The sequence below is a fragment of the Parasteatoda tepidariorum genome, chromosome 6 (genome assembly GCF_982258835.1).
Source record: "Parasteatoda tepidariorum strain Cologne lab strain chromosome 6, Ptep-v5.0, whole genome shotgun sequence".
Taxonomy (NCBI): domain Eukaryota; kingdom Metazoa; phylum Arthropoda; class Arachnida; order Araneae; family Theridiidae; genus Parasteatoda; species Parasteatoda tepidariorum.
Genome location: NC_141760.1, coordinates 62,680,621 through 62,705,226, shown reverse-complemented (window position 1 = coordinate 62,705,226; position 24,606 = coordinate 62,680,621). Strand labels below are relative to the sequence as shown.

The following is a 24,606-nucleotide window of genomic DNA, read 5'->3' as shown; positions in this document are numbered from 1 at the left end:
GGTTTGGAATGCAAAGTGAGCAAACGGTGGAACTTCATATAAATTTGACATAATGCTCTAAAGAATAAGTTGGTAATTATGTTATAACGTCATTTGTGATAATGTAATAAAGTTTATAAAATTGAACAACTTTTGTTCTAAAAGGAAATTTTTATATCAATTTAAGAAACAAAGATGTTCATAGCGAGAAATAAAAACACAACACAGACGGGTCAAAATGCAAAACGAGCAGAGAGCTGAAATTCATATTTTGAAATAATTCTCTCAAAATAATTCCATTAATTGGCTCTTTTCGTTTTTAAATGAACTAGTCTTGCAGTTTTCAGCGTTTTCATTCATATTAATGAAAATTTTAACTAGTATTCACGACCTGCTATTCAGAATTGTCCTGAATTTAAATAGCTTATTTATCTAGAGATGAATAAGCTATAAGCAGATGTGCAAGGCGACTTTCGGAAATTGTTTTTTGTGGTATCAGGTTCAATATTTTGCGATCAAATTTTGTATTAAAGCATTTAAAGCTGACGGAGTGCTGCGTGTCTATTTCCTGGAATTTAAGTGCAAAATTATATTTGCAGACATAACAAAAAAATGAGTATTTGTTACCGTTAAAAATGATTAAAATGCAGCATATTTATTCTTCATTCTAGATATTATGCTTTAAGGCATTTTAGAAGTTCTTACATCAATATTATTGAAACTTATTTTAACATAATTTAAAATTACTGATAAAAAACACGTTTATAAATAAAAAATATATTTCTTTTTATTGTTCGTTTATTACGTTTTGTATTCACATTTATATAGATATCAAAAGACTAGTTTATTTTTAGATATTTTGCAAAAAGGCAATGTCATAGCAAGAAATTTTCGTTAGTTGACAGTAAACGATCTAACAAAACAAACAAAGCAATTGAAATTCCACGGATCAGTCTAAATTTCTTTTACTTCAGATTCAGCTTTACAAACACATTTTTACTGCAAATATATGTTGCAGAAAAATAGAGAAAATAGAATTTGATGGAATTCTTAAAGGAGATTATCAATTCATAGAAGATGTTAAAATAACTACCCCGTGGGGAGATTTCCAGAAAAAAATGAGTAATTTGATCAAATACCTTAAAAAGAGGAAATAAACAAGTCTGATGAAAGTAACAATGATCAAATAAATGAATAAAAAATGCAACATTTCAGTAACAGAAGTTTCTTCATCTGTTTCTTTAAACAAATTTTAGTTACTTGTTCGTAAAGTTTGACAAGATAAAAATTTTATTTTTGTATTAAAGAAGTAGATTCTTAAATCGCTTAAATAAATACTTAATTACAATTGTTGCTTGTAAGACTACTACGAGTGCTTGTGATATTTATCAAATCCAGAAAATTTTTTGTATCTGTCACTGTACTTAACAAGCATATATGTGGTCCTTGTTCAAGTCTCAGGCATCATCTTAATAGTATTTGATTGATTTGTTATTATACAAACGTAATGACATAAACGTAGTCCTACTTGAGATTTTCTTATGTAAACGAATGCAACCCAACTAACTAATTTGAAATCAGAAATCGGGAAGTCTCTCAAGGAGTAGTAAAGTAAGATTAGTGCTTTTAGTGTAGAATGTGAGAAAATGGGTCATTATATTCGGTTAAGTTGATCGATCATCTGCCATGAGTAACATGGAGAATTTCATTGTTCAAACAGCAGAACTGTCTCTTTAATAGCATTTTGAAAACAATTTAGAAATGTAACTAATCAACCCAGGTGTTCTACTGATAAAGAGAATACTTGCCTTTAAAATTGATTTAATCATATTTTTTCTACTCAAATTATATTTAAAAAGAGTCAGAAGAATGAAAATATTAAAAATGTCTTTTATTAAGAAGTATTTCAAAACTGTGCATTATTTGGAATTATATAAGATGTTTCTACAATATAATTAATACATACTTTAAGAATTATTTAGAAAAACATTTTTAAGTAATTTATATAGCTTTTTTTTAAAAAAAAATTTGAAGGATAACTTAAAGTTATATTCCTAAATATCTACACTACTACACATTAATAATGCATCGTGATACAAACGAAATTAATTTACTTTAACTAATTTAAAAAATAAAATATAGCTCAGTTGATTTTGTTTTGTCATTAAATGTGTATTTTTTAACAAAGACATTTTTTATCTATGGCAGTTCAACATAATATAAAATCAGATATAATGCTAAAACTTAAAAAAATGTTAAAATAATAAGAAAAATAGGGAATAAAACCAAAATTGCAAATTACTATTAAAAATGCTCATTTAGTAAGGGCTAAGAAAATTGAATGATAAGCCATACTTTTTCCGAAGTGACAGTTTTTCACTAGATTTTACTTATTAACGTTTTCAGTTAAGTACTTTGTAAAGTAATTTTCAGGAATTGTTACTGTTATTGTTATTGTATTCTATTTTATTGTTATGTATTTTAAATATTGCTATTGTATTGTGTATGAGGAATTGTTATTGTATTTTAAATATTGCTATTGTATTGTGTATGAGGAATTGCTATTGTATTTTGTATAGTTATTTAGAAACTTGCAAGTTTTCTAAATAACAATACAATACACTAGAACATCTCGCAAAATTTTTATTTTTTTAAAAAAAAATTTTTTTTTTACTTGCCTGCTGTTTTTTTCTTTCTTTTATTGCTTCGAGCCCTTACGTTCTATTTAATTACTTTTACAGAGTTTTGAGTGAAAACTATCAAAACATTTATCAAGATATTGCTTAAGCTTACACTGTAGAAAATTCCGAATTAAATTACAGTAAAAAGTAATGGCACTTTGGGTGTATCATTCGCAAAATCGAAAAATCCATTTTACTGTAATTTTTACAGTGATTTTTGTTTAATTAAGTCTATGAATCGTACTTTGAGAGTGTATGTGCGGCCATCTAATAGTGCAATAATCGTAGCTCATTAACTAAAGTACCTGTAAATAGGCATTGATGTTCTTCCAGCGCACAGAGTTGAGAAAGAGGGCTCAACTACTATCTCAACTCAATGTTCTCGCGCGGCAAATGTGATTGAAGACTGACAAGGCAAACGGTCTCTTCTTTTGTGTTATTTGATTTGTGCTCGGTCCTGTATTTGTTAATAAATGTTTGATTAAATTAGTTACGGCCGTTGCCTTTTCCCACGTTAGAATGATAGACTGATTTAGTGATTTCGTGGTAATTATTACGGTAAAAACTGCTGTGTATCAGATTTTTCTTTCCGTAACATAGTCCGGTAAAAATGGATTTTACTATGAAAAGTACCGCTACCCAGAGTGTCGAGAGTTTATACCTTAACTTTATCCAATTTCCTTTTACAGCATGCGTCTAAGCATTATCTTGCTAAATGTTTTGATATTTTTATTTAAATTTCTTCACAAGTTATTGAATAAAATGGTAGGGCTTGAAGCAATATAATAAAGAAGAACACAAAAAGTATATTCAATAAAAAACTCTACACGATATCATACATTGAGGATCTATAATAAAAGAAGAAGAATTTTTTCCTAATACATTGAATAGCCTAATGTATAGATTTCTGAGAAATCTGTTGTTTTCTTGTCAATTCTCGTGCTGAAAGTGTCTAAAAGAATCTGTCTAGTTTAAGTGTAGAATAAAATAAATATTATGTACCTGTCTGGCTGCTGCTTCTTTTTGTTCTTCTGCGGAAATGCGCGTGGTAGCGTATGGTGTTGGATAATAGTCGCTACGATTTACTGGGCCAGACAGGGCTTTCTTTAGAGAACTTTTTTCTACTTCTGTCATTTGGACGTTTTCGTGAACTTGGCATTTGCGATTGCTATATGTATCGCTGTTACCTAGTATAAAAATGAAAAATAAGAAAAAAGATAAATGTTAAACATGTTTTAATTGAATAAAGTAATGCTTAATGTTAAAAATCACATAAAGAGGAGATTTTATTAAATAGCATAGTTTGATATAGATATTTTAAAAAAGTTTTGTGCAGTAGTGATATGTTTTAAGAATTATTTTTAAGCATTATACAATTTAAACTACTTCATTAGATTTAATTTTATTAAAAACAAAAAGAAATAAAGCACCTTAAATCGGCTGGTTGCGGTTTTTATGATAGTGACGTATGCCTTCAATATTTTCATTAAAAAATTTCATAGAATGCGTAATTTAAATGTTATTGCATATGTGTTGGCAACTAAGTTCCCACTTCTTATGTTAATTTTGTGTGAGCAATCCTTTTATCCACAAGTTCCTTGTCACTTGATTCAAATTTTCATACAAAAAAAATGGCTTAATCATTTTTTGTCGAACTCAAAATTAGAACCTGAACTATGTTTAAGGTCGAAATTTTCACCTTTAAACTTGGCATAACTATCACAAGTGATTCTTTCAGCTATTTCAATTTCTCTATACACAGCACAATTGCCACTAACAGCTTTTATGGTCCTAGAATCCTGATTAATCTTGATTAAAAGCTAAAAGAGGGAGGTGTCTGATATTTTTTTATCAATTTGATATTTCTTTTTTAACTAACAGAAACATAATACAAAATTCATTCAAATTAACTTGAACAAAAAAAAGCAATTTATAGGTTCTGGTAGAATTAAATATTCTCTGCATACATTAAGCAAATGAAATTAATGACATGAGAAACGCTAAGATTTAAAAAAAAATTAAAAAAATAAATTAATAAAAATAAAAAAAAACAGAGGGAGCTTAGTTGCCATCTTAATGTATTTTAAATTCAGAAAATAAATTTTTTTTTCTCAAATTTACATGCAATCAAAGTCTTACGAAGTCTTAGCAAAAAGAAGGAAATATTGCCTCCATCGAATTAACTCAGTTGTAAGTTTAAGCTTTTTTTAGGAATATATAAGTTTATAAAACGATAAAAAAAACAGTTAATGATCACCTGTTTGGTTTGTATCTTGAGAGTTTCTTTTATACATAATGATACAAACTAATATTATCAGAGCAATAACCACAGCTAAAGAAACTGCAGCAGGCACAAGTATATTAATGTCGAGGTATAAAGGAAGTTCTTGGGCACTGTCATCACTTATAGGGTATATTGGAGGTGAATCTGAAAAATAAAACTTGTTTTGTTATTTAATGTGCCTGGGGTTAATGTTATAAAGACGAATAATAAAGTGAACTGTATTAATCCTGGTTGTTATCATTAGCTCCAGACTTTGTTTATAATCAAATCAAGAGCAACTTATAAAAGTTACATATAAAATATCCCATATATCTCTTTCATAATTGTATTATGAAAATTGAAAATGCACTTGAAGATATTGTATTGTCTAACATTAAAGTTTAAAGATAAAGTGAAGTCGTGAACAGTTTATAACTACAATTTTCTCAGGAACAACAAAAAATGATAAATGACTCCATGATCAAATATTATATTCATACTCTTAATTTATGAATACTGCTACACTTTATTCATTGAATCCAACATTGCTTAGTAGTTTACTTATTCAGCGCGTTTAATAAAAAGCAGATGTGTTTTATTCCTTTATTGAATTTAATTTTTGGATCGTAGAATAATTGATGCAAAATAAAATGAAATCGTTCCTTTTTAGACATTGTCAAAGTCATAGATTTTGATAATGCCATTATAGGAACATAAAAGCAGTACCTAACATCCTAGTACAAGACATGAAATCCTAACATCTTAGTACAAATCTGTCACAAAAAGCACACTTGACACAAAAGACGAAAGCACTTCCGGAGAAAACCTACCCCTCAACCAGCTTCCAGATATTCTTTTGCTAAATGTGAGTGTACTAAACTATTTCTCAAGGTTAAAAAAATTTGAGTATTTAATTTAATAATTAGGTAAGGGTAACTGTAAAAAAAAACTCAGATGAAATTATGGTAAAAAGTATCGTCATTCAGGGTGCCAGTACTTCTTTACCGTAAAATCCAATTTTACCGGAACATGTTACGGAATAAAAATCTGATGAGCCGTAATTATTACAGTAGTAATTACCGTAAAATCACCGAATCACTAATATTAAATATAAATTATTGTAAAATTTATGGCATAATATTTTACGGTTAAAATGGGTTTGACAGTGAAATGGATTTTACGGATGATGCATCCAAAGTGCCGATATTTTATTTAGTAGTTTGGTCTGGAATTTTTTATAGAGCAACCTTTACCGTATTATAATAACTGCAATCAGGTCTGAAGAATTGATTTTAAAATGAAATTTAAACTTTACAATGTTTTGAAACTTTTTTATGCAAACTTTTTGGGGCTGAACAAATATTTCGAATTATCCATAATTTCGAATAAAGCACGTTCGAATAATCTACGAATTATTGAATATGGCTTAAAAATTATCTTTATACTTTACTTCTTGATTGCATTAGTATTATATCAATTTCATTTAATAAAATATCGCAGTGAATCGAATTGCGCATTACATCTTCTAAACTATTTTTAAAATACCAGGTTATAGTTTTTAACTAATATTTATTAATAGCATCGATTTCAATGCAATTCTCACTTTTTACAGTTCAGTTTTCAAGTATTACAGATTGCCAAGATTCATAAATGTTTCGAAAATAATTCTTCTTCAGCCTCTTACGGGAATTATGTATAGCCGTTTGTACACAGATTTGTAAAAGTAACACATACGAGGATTAAATTCAGTTTTATATGATTTGCTTATAACTCAACATTTATATGATTTTTCGATAGATATTTCTCAAGGGATTTCTGTTTCATATATGTGGAGAATATGTGAAATTTCTTGGAATATATTTTTTTGTATATTTTTAAACACATTTTCAACTTATTTTAACATATTTTAATTTTTGTATTTGATAGGGACAGATAAAATCTTGTCTTCGATGCTCATACGATTTTGATATCTGATAATCATATATTAGTTTTTTGTTGATACAAAATGCAAATTAAATGAAATTACTTAAAAAATATTTTTATTATGGATGAGCATGAATGGAAGTTAAAACATAATGAAAGATTCTAACAAGAAAATGATTTACATTTAAAGCAAAATAAAATTCTCTCAAAACTGCATCGGTCATCATTTTCTAAGGATAAAGAAGGAGTTTCAAAGTAAGTCTGTAATTGTTATTACTTCTACAATCGGGTTTGTTCCTCAATTCATAAAAACATACTACATTGAAGTCTACTAACTACAGTTACATGTGATATCTATTCTTATTTGAAGGACAACACCTTCCACAATAAGCAGACATACTCCGAATATTGTAAATAGCACTCATGTTAATGCGATAGTAAACAAGTCTTTTATTTATAACAATAAAATGTTAATAACGATGTCTTTTGGGGATATATGTTCCCGTATTTAATACAAAAAGCACAGCTTTATATCAATTTATCATTTAATGAACAATAAGGTTTTGAAATATAAGTTTAAATTACATTATTTCATTTTATAAGGACAGTAATAAATTCACAGCTTCCTTTCTATCCATAAAATTAAAAGTAAAGCTGTTTTAAAGAATTAAATAGTGAATAATTTTAATAAAATAATAGTTGAAAAGCTTATTTTATGCACATATTTTTGTTGTAATATTCTCTTAGACTTACTAGTACTTTATATTACATCTATATAAAAACTATATATTGCATTGTCTAGACACCGCCAATGATATTAGCATAAATTTTATGCAACAATTATAGTTTTATTAATTTTATAGAACTTCATGTCAAAAAATAAAATTATTGTAATTTTATAACAGCGTTGGTTTGAACGACTTATTTAAGTAAACTGTTTATTTATTACGTTACTCTAAATCCTATAAACTATAAATGCATAAAAATTTTGAGAAAAAAAAATAACGATAGTTATTTCAGTAATTATTTTATAGCTTTGAAAATTCTTAGATTAAAATATGAATTTTACATTTAAAAATCGTTTTATTTAAATATTTTTTAATTTTCTTTAGTGTATAATGTAATTACAAAGCTATTTTATAAAGGTTTTATAAAATCTTTTTTCTAATTCTAATATTCCTAATCTTAAATGTTCGAAAATTCGCTCCTATAGACTTCAAAAGATTTTTCTTCTTGGCAATAGCCCTTATTTTCAAATCCTGTTTCTCAAATATTAAATTAATTCTTTTTTACATTTTGCATAGTGAGTTATAAACATATTGAACAAGAAACTGTGAAGCGTTGAAGAAAAATATTGAAAAGTATCAGATAAAAATATTTACTTAAGCTGTACCTCTACGTTAATATTTACTTCTGCAACACAAATTATTTTTAAAATAAACTTAAGAAGCTCACTTGTACTTTTACGGTATTAAGAGAATAGTTCCTTAGGTAAAAGCTTTTATTATATAATGCTTAAACTTAATGTTTCTTTTTTATTGGAAGCTTTTTAGGAATAATGACTGTTGCTAGGGCTTATGTAACGATAGTTAGATATCGACCTGAACATAATGAATAGTAAATAATTTTACATTTATTTAGTTCAAGGATGAGTCTATATCTCCGATTTTTATTTTAAGGTTTAATATATGCTTAATAAAATAATAAAAAGTATTGGAAAATTACATGTATCGGATAGAGGTCTTATTCTTTCGGAAAAGATTCCCACTCAAAGACAAGAATGTATACCGGTATCAATATATACAGGTTATTGGCTTTTTGAATTTAAAAAAATGTAAAGAATATGAGGCAAGAGTATATCAACCGATTCCAAGAGTATATCAACCCTGTATAAAAACAATGGCTCACACTCGATGGAGTAGTTATTGTGATATTGTAAACAAGGTATTTTCAATTATTGTTATTTTTCACAAATCCTAGAGCCATATCATTGTTTAGAATATTAAGGAAAAATAAAAGGTAATTAATTTAGATCAATTCGCAGTTTTGTCATATTCACGTTTTTGTTCCTTTTGAGGTTTATTCATTTTACAGGATAGCGATTTTCTAATCCAGTTTCTTTTAGCAATCCGCTCTCCTGTTTGACATTTTCTTAAAAAAAAGTTAGGAATCATTTGATTCTTGACTTTGTTTTAGTTTAGGTAGCAAATTTTAAGAGAAATAAAAGTTTTCATTCTAATTGTGACAAACTAAACCCAAGAAAAAATATCTAAAAAAGAGAGTGAGTCGTTAAAGGCCCCTGGATTGTAAATTAGCAAACGAACCTCATAGAGAAAGAATAATATGATTATCTCTGCTAAATTCATAGATTCGGCCATATAATCTTCATAATTTCTTTAATAGTAAGAGTATATTATTTTAATCGAAACAATAATTAGTACCAAACCATTGCTCACCAGCACTTAATGGGCTGGTGACGAATGTATATTCAGCATCAGTCGATCCTGCTTCATTGTGTGCTGTTACTTGAAGTCTGTACCAAGTTCCTGGGCTCAAATCGTCTAATATTACTTGGCGCTTTAACTTATCCAAAGAACGTCCACTGCCTTCGGGAGCACCTTCTGTCACTAAATTCCATATTTGTTGACGCTGTTGTCTGTATCGAACCACGAAAGATTTTAATGGACAGCCGCCATCATGCCACGCATCCAAATGAACTGCGGCAGAAGTTTGATTTGTGCTTACCATTGACTGTTTGTCAGGAGCTACGGGAGCTGTGGGATGATACAATAAATCAGGTATATCAGGATAATCAATAATAAAATTATCAGGACAATCAGCATCAAAGAAAGAAAACCCAACTGAATAATAAGTATTCTGGGTGATCTAAGAAAGACTAACCATTTGGAAAAAACAAAACAAAACTATAAGTCATAGAAATTTACTGCTTTAAACTTAAACTTTAACTAAGGATTCCTCCTGTATAATATAAAAATTAGTTACAAAGTTAATCAAATGGTGTTACTACATGAACAATAAATTAGTGTTTTCAGAACTATTACAACAGAATGAACTAAAATCCGTGCAAATATATCAGTTGGAATGGTCTATAATGTAGCATAACATAAATTTTTCAATCAAAGGCACTAGCTGTTAAAGAGCTCTGCACTTGAAAAAATTCTGATTAAAAGTACCGCTGCTAAGGGTTCCAGTACTTTTTACCGTAAAATTTATTTTTATCGAAACATATTAAGCACCAAACAATCTGATAAACCGTTATTTTTCCAGTAATAATAAAAGTAAAATCACTTAATTTCTCTAATTAAATAAATATTCCTGTAAAAATTACGGCATTCTATTTTACGGTAAAAATTGCCTTGATGTTGAAAAGAATTTTACGGATGATGCACTCAAAATGCGGGTATTTTATACCATAATTTGATCCGGATTTTTTCGCAGTGTGCAAATACGTTTTAAATATGAGAAAAAACCTGAATTCCTCACAGAACGCAGCAAACAGTATGCTTCCATTTGTCCTAAACACATTTTTCAAATCCTGATCTCGTGATTGCTAGAATAAATTTTACGTTGCTTTTGTTAATTAATGTTTTCCTCTAAAAATGAGTATCGTCCTAATTTAAAATCTTCTTTAATTTTTTGATATTATTATTCTATTCTCTTTGCCTAAATAAAAATTAAATAAGTCATGTATAAGGTAGATATAAGTAATAGTAATAGTAAGTATAAGTGATTGTATGACATACGTAAAGTCCTCTCGTATAAAAATTAAAGAAATAAAGAAAAGATAAATTCTGTTATGTGAAAGTTTAAAAAGGCAGTACATTTAATAAGGAAAACGTTTGAGCCTTACATAATTTGTTGCTACATATTTCACTCTAAAAAGTTTAAATTTCTACAAACATTACACAGAGTCAATAAAGCTTAACTTACTTTATAATGCAGAAGAATAAAAAGAAGCTTACTTTTTATTCGATTCTACAGAATATTTAAATGAAAGCTGTTGGATTTCTTTTTTTATAAAACTAGTTTTAAATTTACGATAAGAAAGTAAAATAAGCAAAAAAAGGAAAAATACTTCTTCATAAACATACCGTAAAATCGTTCAAACAGTGAATAAAATATGTATTCCTAATTTATTATTCAAATTGTATGTTTCATGTAAGTTCTTTCAAAAGATAACAACATGAAAATAAAAATACCCTTGAAGATTTTCTATTCTTTCTTTTCCTTTATTTTTTTGCTTTGTAAGAGAAAAATCAATACATACTTCTTTCCGTGTGATATAGATAAAAATATTTCTGTTATAGAAATATTTTATAATCAAGCGTATTAAATATCACTTTAAATTTTTACAGAAAAGGTTTTATTTCATATTTTTTTGAAATTGAAAATTTACGTCGTGTAACGGGCATTTTCTTACTGTTAATTTCAAGTATAAATCAGACTTTTCCCCAGAAATATTCAGTCGTTTGGCATTAAATGGTACTAAATAACTAGACCATTAGCAGAATTTAAAAAGTTTTGTATTTTTAATTTCGCAATTTGAAGCGTTTAGTTCACTGAATTCAAAAAAATATTTTTAGTGCAAATTTTTTCAAAGTTGTTTTTCAGCTAATGAACTTCTCTAGTTCCAAACGTGCTTGGAATTGAAAATTTTTAAAAATAAATTCTTTGAGCTTTAGGTAAGAAGTTGATAAGAAATTTTGGCGTTAGATAGAAAATAAAATAAAATTCTTTAGCAATCAATTTTTTAAACTTTTTTTCGATTTCATCAACTAGTGCTTCGATTTCTTTAAACATATCTTTATATAATATAAAAACAAAGTAATATAGCAAAGTTTTCCATTGTCGGTGCGTTTCTATTGGCCGGAAAATTATATGGTAGGATCCAGTTTTCCCACATTAATTCTCTATATGTTTAGTTGTCATCAGTATAAAATGGATATAAGTCATAAAGGTATTGTTTTCTTATAAATATTTTTGCATTCCTCTATTAAAGGTATTTACCTGTACTATCAATATTGCGATTTTGATTTTGTTTGTTTTCTAAATTATCAGTTAAGAGGATTTTTCTTCCTATTATTATTAGAATAATATAATTCTACGTTTCATTTTGAGACAAAACTATTTAAATTGGTGTCTGATATTATTAATTTTTTACAGTTATTTTCCGGTGCAAATTACATTAATATACTATGATGAATTACCATTAAGGAGATTCCTTAAATGACTTAGAACTTCATGCACAAAGTGATAAATGCAAAAATTGTTTTTAAAATATAACATCTGTTCTTTTGATGATTAAAAATATTAAATTAACGCTGCAAACTCACGAAATTTGTTTCAACAATTTAGTTTCAATTCTAAATGTTATTTCAAAACATGACTTATGTTCACTAATAGATCTTAATGGTATCATAAGAGAAATATTTGGACGTGGTAAGTAGCGGGACAAATGTTAATTTTAATACATATATGTATAGTTCAATATTTTCAGCTGTCTTACGCCAAAAAACAGAAATTATTGCGACGCAAACATCGGGGTTGGTGAGCGTCAGAGAGCAGAGGGGCTTAGTCCCCTAGTTGTTTAAAAAAGTTTTATCGCTTTTGTCAGGTGTTCATAAGAGTTTTATTTTATGATTTCTTTCATAAGATTTTTTTTGCTTAAAAAAATTTACGAAAAAAAAAAAAAACAGGTAAAGAATGTTAAGATTGAACTTAATTTCTTTTTTCTCATAATTCATAGTTTTAAAATGAAAACATTTAATTTTAAATCAAATAAAATAAAATAGAAAAATAAAGTGAGTTGAAAGAAAGCAATTCCATATTTAAAATATTTAATAATATTTTTTAGTGTGTACTGTATATATATATATATATATATATATATATATATATATATATATATATATATATATATATATATATATATATATATATATATATATATATATATATATATATATTTATATATATGTATAAAACTTGTTTGAGTAATAACGAAAATAAAATAAACATCTACTACGAATTTTTTTTTTTATCGAGAAAAAATAATTCTGGTTAAATTGTCATTCTGTATAATAATGACATTTCAGCAAAAAAAAAAATTTGTTTAATAAAAAAAAATAATATAAATAAAATATAATTTTATATTTGAATATAAATATATATATATATATTTTTTTATGTTTAAATATATGAAAAAATATATATTTAAAATATTCATTTGGTATTTTTTCTTGTTGTTATGATAATGGTTTATCAGGGATTCTGGTTTCAAAATTATAGTGCTTATTGCTACACATTTCGTACCGAATACAAAACTGAAAAAGTAAATTTAACCGAATAAATTGTTTTCATGGCTTTTTTTAAGATACCATGATAAAGTTACCAAATTTTACCGCGCTTACCAAATTTTATCACAGATTATAAAATCGTATTTTCTTGTCAATTTTACCAAAATCATAACGAAAGCGTTTCGGTTAAAATTACCGAGCTTTTTAGAGCCAGGAACACGCTAAATTTTAAACTTATTCTGGTAGTTTTGACCATACTTTTTTTCGCCGTGTAAAATACGCAAACTGAAAGTAGTATCGAATATGTTCTAACATACATTAATCTTGCTTATTATTTCCTTTTAGTTTCTTGTCAAAAAAGTATAAACATTAGGTGCCTCAATAGATATTTGAAAGAGCCGGACAAAAACTGATACCAAATTCATTGGAAATGCTAGAAAGATAGTCACGATAACAATGAAACTAGTTTTAATTACTGATGACAATGTTTCTATTAATAGCTTTCAAGTCGACTTCCAATAATAGCTTTTTTTTATCAAATTGGCCTCAACAATTTTAGTCTCACCTTTCACTCTATTGATTTCCTGTATTTCAATAACGTTTTATTACTCTTTTAAATAGTAATTAGTGAGACACAAGACGTGATTTTTTAATATTATTTTTGTCACCGATTCTAAAAACAATAAAAGCCACTTCACGAACAATTTAGGATTAATCCATAAATTTAGTAATACTTATAGAAGCCAGTCCTTCAGATCTATGAGAGTTTTTAACGTTTATTCATCATATTCATCCATTGAATGACATCATATGTCTTTGATTTTTGGTATTCTTTCTCAATCCCTTCTTAGAAATTGATAATACCTCATTCATCTTTCACGCTCTGAATAATATTTCCTTCACCTATTGATTCCTTTGCAATAAGATATATTTGCAGCTTAGGTAAGTTATAAATATCTTCTTTCAACCATATCTCTTAGCAATTACTGCAGTACGGAAGCCATACAGTCTTATATAAGAACTAGAACTTATAAAATCATTACCTATCGTTACACAATGACGAAAAAAAAAGTGCAATGTAAATAAAAGGTTTGTTGAGGGAATAGCACATTTATTTGATAAATATATAGTTAAGATAAGAACGTTTCTTAAGTGACTGACAATAAATAATGATATTTTATAGAGAAGGTTGAAACAACACTATTTGACTTCTCGTATCAATGTACATTTAAAGCTTTCATTTATACGAAACTCAAGTTCAAATTTGAATAAGATTAAGTAAAATTATAAAAAAACTATTATTACTGGTAAAAAATGTTTTGGAGAGGATTATCGAAGTATAATTGTATTAAATTGAGAAAAAAAGACTCCACATTATTTTTCGTTTAATGAGATTTCCTTAGACGGAGAGTGCCACGATATTTTATTTATATAAATTTATAATTTCATGAAATTTTAAATATATATATACATAATTTCATCATCAGCTCACATGATAATATCAGTTGAAAATAGTGCTTTCTAGTATTGAATTAATATAGCCAAAGCAAAATATATCAATACAATTGTGAGAGGAATCCCCAAAAAATCGAAACAAAAATAGATCATATTAAGTAAGAAATATACTAAATAAAACTCATCGAGCGAAAATAGAAAATAAAATTTAAAAAAAAATACAGAAAAGTATGAAATGTAATCTATAAAGTGAGCAGCAAATTCAAGTGAAATTACTAATGCTGAAATCTTTCAATAATGATTTAAAATATTTTCGTAACAAGTTTAGCAGATTACAAAATATGAAAATAGAAGCGTAACAAGAGGTTAGAGCAGGGTTTCTTAACCTGTGGTTCATGAACCCCTAAGGGGTCCATGAGTTATATTTTGGGGGTCTGCTGACTACTCCTAATTTTTAAAACGTTTGGAAACCTACCCATTGCTTGTAAAGCGAGTTATGGCAGCTATAATTCCGTTTGCTACAGTGTATCTTTGCGATGCGGGATTTTCCACAATTGTGACAGTAAAAACATAACATCAAAATCGATTGAATGTTGAACATGATATGCCTGTTTGCTTTGTTGAAAACCATCCCCCAATTCAATTTGTTAAGTAAGGAAAAGCAGCAGCAGCCTTCACATTAAAAATTTTAATTTTAAAAATTTTGTATACTATTAAAATAATAAAATTAAATGTTTTCTAATAATTGACGTTTTTTGCAATTATTTTCTTCACAGGGGGGTGGTCCGTGACTTCTTAAAAATTTTTAAAAGGGGTCCATTATATCAAAAAGGTTAAGGAACACTGGGTTAGAGGCTTAATTAGAGGGTTTTTTTTTTGACGCGTTCTTACTTCAGTACTGAAGCACGTTCGATTTTTCAGTTACCTTGGATTGGCCCGAGACAAGATGCGGGACAAGATGCGAGCAAGGGACTAATATTGTACTGGATAGTTCAAAGTTTATAATTAATAAATTTGATATTTAATAATAAAATCTTAATGATTTTAGAAAATTAATTTTTAAAAGAAAAATTATTTGCCCTCTTTACACAGATTTCTAGTCACGGATCACTAGTCTAGTTTAATATCAAGATTATAATTTTTTTCATAATAGTACAAAAATAAGTTATCTAAGAGATATGAAAAAATAGATCCTTGTGGTATTTCGTCAATTTGAATAAAAATATGTTTTCTATTGTGAAGATAATTGTTAAAAAGACAAAAATTAATTAGAATTTTCCTATGAATTTATCTTCTTTTCCTTAATAAGTTCTAAAATCTGTTGAATATTAGTGATAAGCCAAGATAAACCTTCTTAAATATTATTGTCATTAATTTTATTAGAAAATGGTGCCTGGCTTAGTTAGGTAAGTATTAGACCCACATGTGATGGCTTTGAATTTAATAGGAATTTTATGAAATTTTGGACTGATAATTAAGTAAGGATATTGTATATTGCTAATTATAATTTTTAACCACTTATATAAAGATAAATTTTTTTAATTATAATGTTATTATTTAAATTACTAAGCCTAAAGTTTTTACTATTCTTCAACTCCTTATTTAAAAGTTCAACATATATTTTTTTGACAGAGGATTGCATAATTACTGTTCACTTTGTATATAGGGGCAATTAAAATTTTTTTTGCAGTTTAGTTTATCAATCAAATTTAGAAACATTCGGTGGTTACTTAAAGTTTCCTTATTATTGAATACAAAGGTTTTAAAGTAATAAACAGTCCATTTCCATTTTGTTAACATATCTAAAAGTAAAGAGAATCTATTTGATATTTTTAAACAAAAATTTTTGAAATCATTAAGAAAATATTTTCAAATATTATTAATTCATGTATGGTAAATGAAACTAAATTTGTGCCTTTTGTCATTAAATTTCTAAGCTCTCAGTTTTTTAAAATATTTAAATTACCAGTAATAATATGCTTATGATGTTTATCAATAAATTCAAAAAATTTCTCTTCTTCACAGTGACATTCGTAATCGAATATATTAAGTTTCCCTAAATTTTTGCAAACATCATTATAATTAAAAATAGTTCTACCAAGAGATCTATTATATTTAAAGCTCTTAATTAAGTTAAAATCTTTTAATAGAAATTCCTTTTTTTAAATTTTAAAAATATTATGAAATTTAATCTTATTAAAAATAGGATTTTCAAAGTCAACCTTGAAATAAAAATTATCTAAATAATTTTTTTTTTTTGGGGTAAAATTCTACTTATTTTAGCTAATACGAGTTCGAAAAAAAAAGAATTTTGAAGTGCAAATTAACAAAAGAAAAGTTAGCAATAAGATTTTGAAGCTTATATACATCATTATACTTAAGGAAAAAAAAAACAAAATGTTTCATTGGTTTAATATTATAATGCTTATTGAAATCTTTTTCCATATTAGAAGTAAATTCTTATTTTATAATAATATTTATGTACAATAATACTTATATATAAAAATATTTATATATATTAATATTTTATTTACAATTAATTTGTTACTATTAAGAGAGTTTTTATTACTTCCTGGTATCCGTTTACCACGATTCGTACGCCTTTCTTTAATGTGAAAAAGCGAGTTAGTTAAGGAGTTATCTAAGTTAATCTGTGTTTGTTGGAAGGTAGCTTTCAACCCATATGGCAAAATCGTTTTGTATAAAAGCATGCAGTAATTTTTTTTGTAGTCTTAAATCGATAGCTTCTAACTATACTAAACTCAGTGGCGCGACAGCTCATAAAGGGACCAAGGCCTACTGTGCCCATCTCAGTCTTCTTGACCTTAGGCTCTGGGGTGCAGGATAAAATGTTTCGGACAGGTGGTCAGTCGAACGTGGAACCCCCAGTGCTTAGTTCCCAAGCATGCTTGGTATTCATTTATCGACCCACTGAAGGGATGAAAGGCTGAGTCACCCTTGCCCGGCCCGAGGATCGAACCAGGGACCTGTGGCACGACAGCGCGAAGGGCTACCGCTCAGCCACCGGGCGTCAAGCTTCTAACTATACCTAAAATATTAATTTTATTGCTGTTAAAATTATGTACTCTAAAATGATTCAATTCTAGTTTATTGATAATTTTATTACTGTTTATATCTGAAAGATGTTGATTGTTTTTAATATTAAGAAAGTTCCTTTTTTGTTCAGCAGATTTTAATTACGAAATCCACAGGTTATCATATAAATAACATTTTTAATTTTACAAAGAAATTTGGAGCTATAGTTATCCTGAATCATATTTTTTTTTTTATCAATATTAGAGCAAGTTTTACATCTTTTATCAGCACACGCTTTATAAGATGGAGAAAATTTTGGATATGAATGCAATTCAAAAAATCTTCTGTTTTCAGAGTGGCAGATTGTTGATCCGAATTTCTCCTCTGAATCAAGAATCGTCGCGTATGGCCGACATGGTACAATATGTAGAATAACTAAAATATTCAACATATTTTTTACCAGGTGCTTAATTAATATCACTATCTAAATCCATGAAAATAGGCTCAAAGAGCTACGTCCTAAATACACGAAAAATAGTTTGATATATATATATATATATATATATATATATATATATATATATATATATATATATATATATATATATATATATATATATATATATATATATATAACGAAAAAAACGTTAAATGTTTTTTTCTGAAATAAATCATTAATTATTTTTATTAATATTATTATTATTAATTTGAAGTTATTTATTAGCTTTTTATGAATAATTAAAAAAATATATAATATTGTATTAGTAGTTAGAAGAATTTCACAAATTAAAGATATAATCTCGTGATCAGGTCAGGCAATTATATCCTCAAAAATTGCGCTTTCTTATGTTATATTAATCTAGACAAGTTAAAAAAATATATCAATACAATAGTATGAGTAGCATCAAAAGAAGAGTGTCAGGGAAAGATTGATTCGCAAACATAATTTTATCAAGTAAAATTGCAAGAAAAAAGAGAAATAAAACGCAAAGAATAATGTAAGAAATAATTAAGTATCAATAGGTATCAAAAATCATAATGAAGTCTTAAATATCTTTATCTAAAAATAAGTGGTTTCTAAAAATGTATTTTAATTCTAATCAAAATTCATTTAAAAGCTTCTTTTTCTTCTCAGAAATGGTTGATTAAATATAATTAAATTATGGCTTATTACGTTATCATGAGAGGAAATTGCATTAAATACTAATAAATATTCCACCGACGCGTGTAAGATATTTTGAAGTAGAAGATTAGTTGTCAAGGTTAAATCTTTCTTTTTAAATCTTAGGACGTTTTAGAATGATTAACGGTGATTTGAGCTCCTGCTCCGATCTTAAAAATGCTTTAAAAATTATTCTCTCTCTCTCTCTCTTTATATATATATATATATATATATATATATATATATATATATATATATATATATATATATATATATATATATATATATATATATATATATATATATATATATATATATATATATATATATATATATATATATATTCCTAAGGAATAGGGTTTCTTCGCAGGGGCTTGGGTTTGGCCACTCGGGCCGTAGTTTTGGTAGCAGTTGCATCATGAAAAAGCCACTCACTTTTGCTAGCATCCTGATATTTAAATAGGGATTCTGAAAGGGAATTGGATTCAAAAATATACTTAATTTAATCAAGCGTCATTCAAATGGGAAAATTTAGAGATTTTGATTTGTTCCAAAGATGACGCCAGTCTGACGAGCGAGAATTTTTCGAATTTTCTTAATGCCTATTTTTTTCTAAGAATTATTACTCATTAATTTCATAAATAATCTTTTAATTGGAATCTTGACTTCTTATGGCTCTTTGTGAAAGAACGACTTCTACATCTTAAATTTAATAAGAGAAATCTATCTATCTATCTATCTATCTATCTATCTATCTATCTATCTATCTATCTATCTATATCTATATATATATATATATATATATATATATATATATATATATATATATATATATATATATATATATATATATATATATATATATATATATATATATATATATATATATATATATATATATATATATATATATATATATATATATATATATATATATATATATATATATATATATATATTAGCAATTCTGTGTGTGTATTGCTTACTTATATTATTATTATTAATTCTCTATAGTCTATTTTAATGGGAGAGTTACAGATGAAAATACAATGCGTCTTTCAGATCCGTACCTCTACCATCGGTTTGCGTCCGAAGTATATCAGTTGGAGTTCCTCGTCCAACAGCATTGAAGGCTGCAATATAAAATTGATATCGAGATCCGCATCTCAAATCATACAGAGCATATTCAGACTCAGTAGCAGTCATCTCAATTTCTTGCCATTCACCCATATCATACTTATAATACAGGACGTAACCTTAAAAAAATAATGATACATAAATAAATAACATCTTGAATGAGTACTTTAAAGATTAATCTCATCTTACAAAATCATACTTTTCTCTATATGTGAAAAAATTACACTGAATTGCTTTTGAACTTTGATTAGTCAATGCTGTGATTGTGTAAGTTGCGTTTCTCATTTGGGGGAGCTATTTTAGTCTTTTCAATTACCAGTGTATGCAAAACTACAGAATTAAAATTTTGATTTCGATAGTTGGCAAATATAGATGATGAGCGATTTTATCTTCAAAAGCGCTAGAGAACTTAAACTTTCCAGGTCAGCAGTTTCAAGGCTAGACCAAAATTACAAGGATGGTAAAAAACTAGCAATCGGGCAAGCAGCAAAGGATTATAAGCCATGAATTAACTAGGGGTGAAATGTCCCAGCCGTATTGTATGTAGCCAAGAAAGTCAAATATTTGCCGACATTAGCAATAAACTATCTACCAGCTATAAAAGCTGTAACCTCAACTACCTGTCGTGTGCATAAATAAGCAACAATTAATGTTATATATATGCAATTAGGGGGTACACAGAGTGAATCAGAGAAGTATCTCAGTTCTACGCAATTTGAATAGCATTGTTTATTCCTAATTCAGAGGCACTTTAGAGTAATTATTTGTATTAAAACTGCAAACATTCAATAAAAATATGCATAAATATATATGAAAAATATACATAATATACATAATAAAAATATAAATAAAAAATATAAATAAAAATATAAGTATACATAGCATAATCTAACAAAATTTAGCATATCTAACTTATCCGATTTTCTTTCATTTTTTTGTATTTAAAGTAGTAGTTTAATTAATGGTTTTTTATTTTATTCCAGATTTTATATATTAGCTATAAATTATTGGCCATTTTTGTTCTTAATTTAAACGCAAAAAAATTGATAATTATTTGCAAAGTGTGAGGTTTTGATGAATTTAAAAAAAAAATCTAATAATCGAGGGTCGTTTTGAATAAAAGCAAATTTCTTTCTTTAGGTAAGTTGAAAAAATAAAAAGAAAGGAAATTTTACAAGAGTCGTAAATATTATGCAGCTTGCAGAAAGTAGGATAATGAAATGTCCCTTAAGGTTTGGGTGATAATGAACAATAAACAGAAAATTCAGAAAGCTTTTAGCCATCAAAATGGTGGTTTCAAGTGTTTAATATAAGAGTTTATTTTTCTTTCGCGAAGTTTAATACGACTTAGTCTTAACGAGCTTATAAATAAGTCTTATTCCCTATTATTTTCTCGTGTTCCATACCGGGTCGACTTTTCATATTTTAGTATATTGCAGATTTTATTCTGCAGTAGAAATGTATAGAATAGATAGAAACACCGGCTAAAAAGGGCTTATAACATGTACCTGAAGAAATAATCAGAATAAATCTTTGTAACACAATATACATCATCATCATCATATCTGGTTAGACTGCCCAGGGTGGGCCAGTGCCTTCCTTTGAATTCAAATCCACTTCTCTCTACTTTTGACGCTTGTTCGCCAGTTTTTCTCCTTTTGAGTAAGGAAATCAGTCTCAACTAAATCCAGCCATCTTAGCCTGGGTCTACCTCTTTTCCTGTTCGTTAGGGGTTTGTGTAATAGGATTTTCTTTAAATTTGAGTCATCATTCCTTCTGAAAATGTGAGCTGCCCAGTTCATTCGATTTATTTTTATGAATTTCACAATATCTGGCTCTCTGTAGATTTTATACAGTTCAGTATTATATCGTCTTCTCCAGGAATTATTTATTTTTATCCCACCAAGGATGGCCCTCAAAACCTTTCTCTCAAAAATGGCAATATACAAGGAGTACAAGGAGAATGGCAATATACAAGGAGTACAAGAAGTACGTAATATACAAGGAGTTATAATTGTACTATTCATATCTCTCCTTAATAAAACATCGTAAGTACCAATGCAACTGTTGTTTTGGGTTTTGATCTTAACGTTACATTTTGTTTATCTCCATAAAAACTATAAAACTTAGTAACTTGAAATTATGAAAATGTGCAGGAAAATGTACAAAGAGTACAATGAAATAAAAAAATTCCCATTCGATACTTCGAAAATTATCAACTGTTAATCTCGTGAGGAAAAAAAGTATGTAGACTGCTCTATAGGGCACAGGAATACAACTAGAGTTGAATTTTGTCAGACTGAAATGGCTATTCTTATTTATGAACTTAATACGGGCTTTTTTTCAAAATTCTAATTTGTACGAAAGTTATTTCAATTTTAGCTGCTTTGTGATTTTTTTTCCTTTTTTTGAATTAAATAATGATTATTTATTCATTATTGTCAAAATTTTATCACTCATGAGATTTTCATTTTATTTGATCGCACTTGACTTGATGACAAAAGTGTTAATTAAATAAATATAAAAAGAAAAAAAAAACTAGAAAAAATGATCAGATGTTACTAGATATAAATCATAACATTAATATTTATTTTTTTCTGAAAATTATAAATGTATCAAGTCAGATATTTTTTCCCCGTCTGAACTGTTATATGATATAAGATTATCGTTTTAGAGTTGTAACAAATAAAATTAAGTCCCCTTTATTACTTCTTACTGTGTCTCCAATTTCGTATTCTCAAGTTTAAATTTTTTTTTTCTTCCAAGAACTATTGATTAATTTAAATGCCAGGTAATCGAAATGTTTTCTCATAAAATTATATATTTTATAAACAAAATTATATATTTCATATGCAAAATTACATATTTCATAAACAAAATTACTTTTTTTTCGATTGAAAAGTATCGAAATTTAAGAAAAAAAAAGTTTAATTAATGGTATTAGTGGTCATGTTAGCAAGCGAAGCGAGCAGATTGTGGAGCCTAATAATTTAGGAATAAATTAAACTTTGGTTTCCGCCATATTTAAAAATAGCTAATTAGTTTCAAAAATATTAAAAAAAGGAATACAATACGGAGTGGTATTTATAACAAAGATTTTTTTTAATAAAAAGGATACATCTATTGCATAGTTTTGAGATTATATTATTCAAAGTCTTAGCAAGTTTTGTTTTACCTTGGACTGGATTATCTTTTTCAGTTTGTTCCCAAGATAATCCGATAGAAGAATGATTTGTGAACATTACTTTCATGGCAGGGCTTTTTGGAGGATCTGAAAAAATTTTTTTAATAACATAATCATAATATTAAATATTATAGTTTTATACTCGACTATTATAAAACTATTGATTGACTTAGTAGTTTTTGATCAAGTTAAATGGTTTTTAGGAGTTTATATGAACTATAACTTAATATGCAAGTATTTTATTCGTTTTAAATTAAAATTCTAAAATACAATAATTAGAGATGTTTTTTTAATATATTTTTGACATTTGAAGTTTCATTAAATTTATTTACTTAAAATTTCCAAAAATTAATTCAATAATTATTTCAATAATAAGGGAATAATATATCAATTCTATTTAATAAAAGAATTAGCTTAATACTAGTGTACCACATTAGTTAGCAAAATTAGGTATTAGTAGCACATATTAAGAATTATAATATCCAAGCATTATTTTTAACATTTGCCCATTATGAATAAAAATTTAAAATTACAGAGTTCGTCCAAAAAGCAATATAAGAGATTATACTGTGAAGCGAATACGCAAAACAACGTGCTTAGAGCAGTCAAGATTGATATGAAAGTGAATTAGATAAAGCTTGCATATAATAATATCTAGAATATTTGAAACAGCATTAATCTAGATTTAAGACGGAATGTATTTTCTTACAAACGATGACGCATAGTCGTTTCACATCAGATATTTTTAACTTGAGTTCCTAATTACCGTTGAAATTCTAAATTTATTTCGATTTTTATACTACTTTATTGGGCTTCTTATAGTTTCATCATAATAAAACTCTATTTCAATAAGAAATATAAAATTACGAATTTTAAATAAAGTAAAATTTGCTAATTAGTTTAATGCAAAATGATATTTTAGAAACGCATATAGTTCATCATTTAATTTCGTTCTTATTCTTGTTTAGACTCTGAATTTGAAGAGAGGGATTTCTATACTAATAGATAAAATAATATTCAAAATTTCGTTCCATGAAACATATATTATTAACTACTTAAGCCTGTAAAGCTATTTCAGGTATTTTTTTACAAAGTAAAGAAAATGATATAGTTCAGATGAAGAGATTTTAGGATTGGAGTAAGTAATTCACGTTTAAGTTTTCAACTTTAATACTTTGATATCAAAGCGAATGAAACTTCAGTTTTCTAAATTATATTATACTTCAAGTGCAATTTATTTTATCACTCTCTTAAATAAGTAGTTGGAAATTTTATATTAGAATATATTTATCAATGTTTACCTCATAAGACTTAACTATAATAAAACTTAAACTTCTTTATAATATTTGCATTAGTAAAAGCTTTTAAAATTGCTGATAAAGTTTATTTGATATAGTTAAGAAAATATCATGAAGAATGATTTTGTTTATGTAAATTTCCTGGAAAGTTACATTTAAATATTAATATTT

At 26.9% G+C, this 24,606-nt stretch overlaps 1 protein-coding gene across 1 annotated transcript in view; it reads right to left on the bottom strand.

Moving 5' to 3' along the window:
• Positions 1-24,606, bottom strand: part of LOC107457170 (cell adhesion molecule Dscam1-like) — a 269,534-nt gene that overhangs the window by 18,265 nt on the left and 226,663 nt on the right. The window contains exons 18-22 of the mRNA XM_087165950.1: positions 23,129-23,224; positions 19,887-20,072; positions 9,303-9,620; positions 4,918-5,088; positions 3,663-3,847 (exon numbers count right to left, since the gene is read on the bottom strand). Of these exons, the coding sequence (XP_087022076.1) occupies positions 3,663-3,847; positions 4,918-5,088; positions 9,303-9,620; positions 19,887-20,072; positions 23,129-23,224 (956 nt within the window). The remainder of the gene's footprint in view (positions 1-3,662; positions 3,848-4,917; positions 5,089-9,302; positions 9,621-19,886; positions 20,073-23,128; positions 23,225-24,606) is intronic.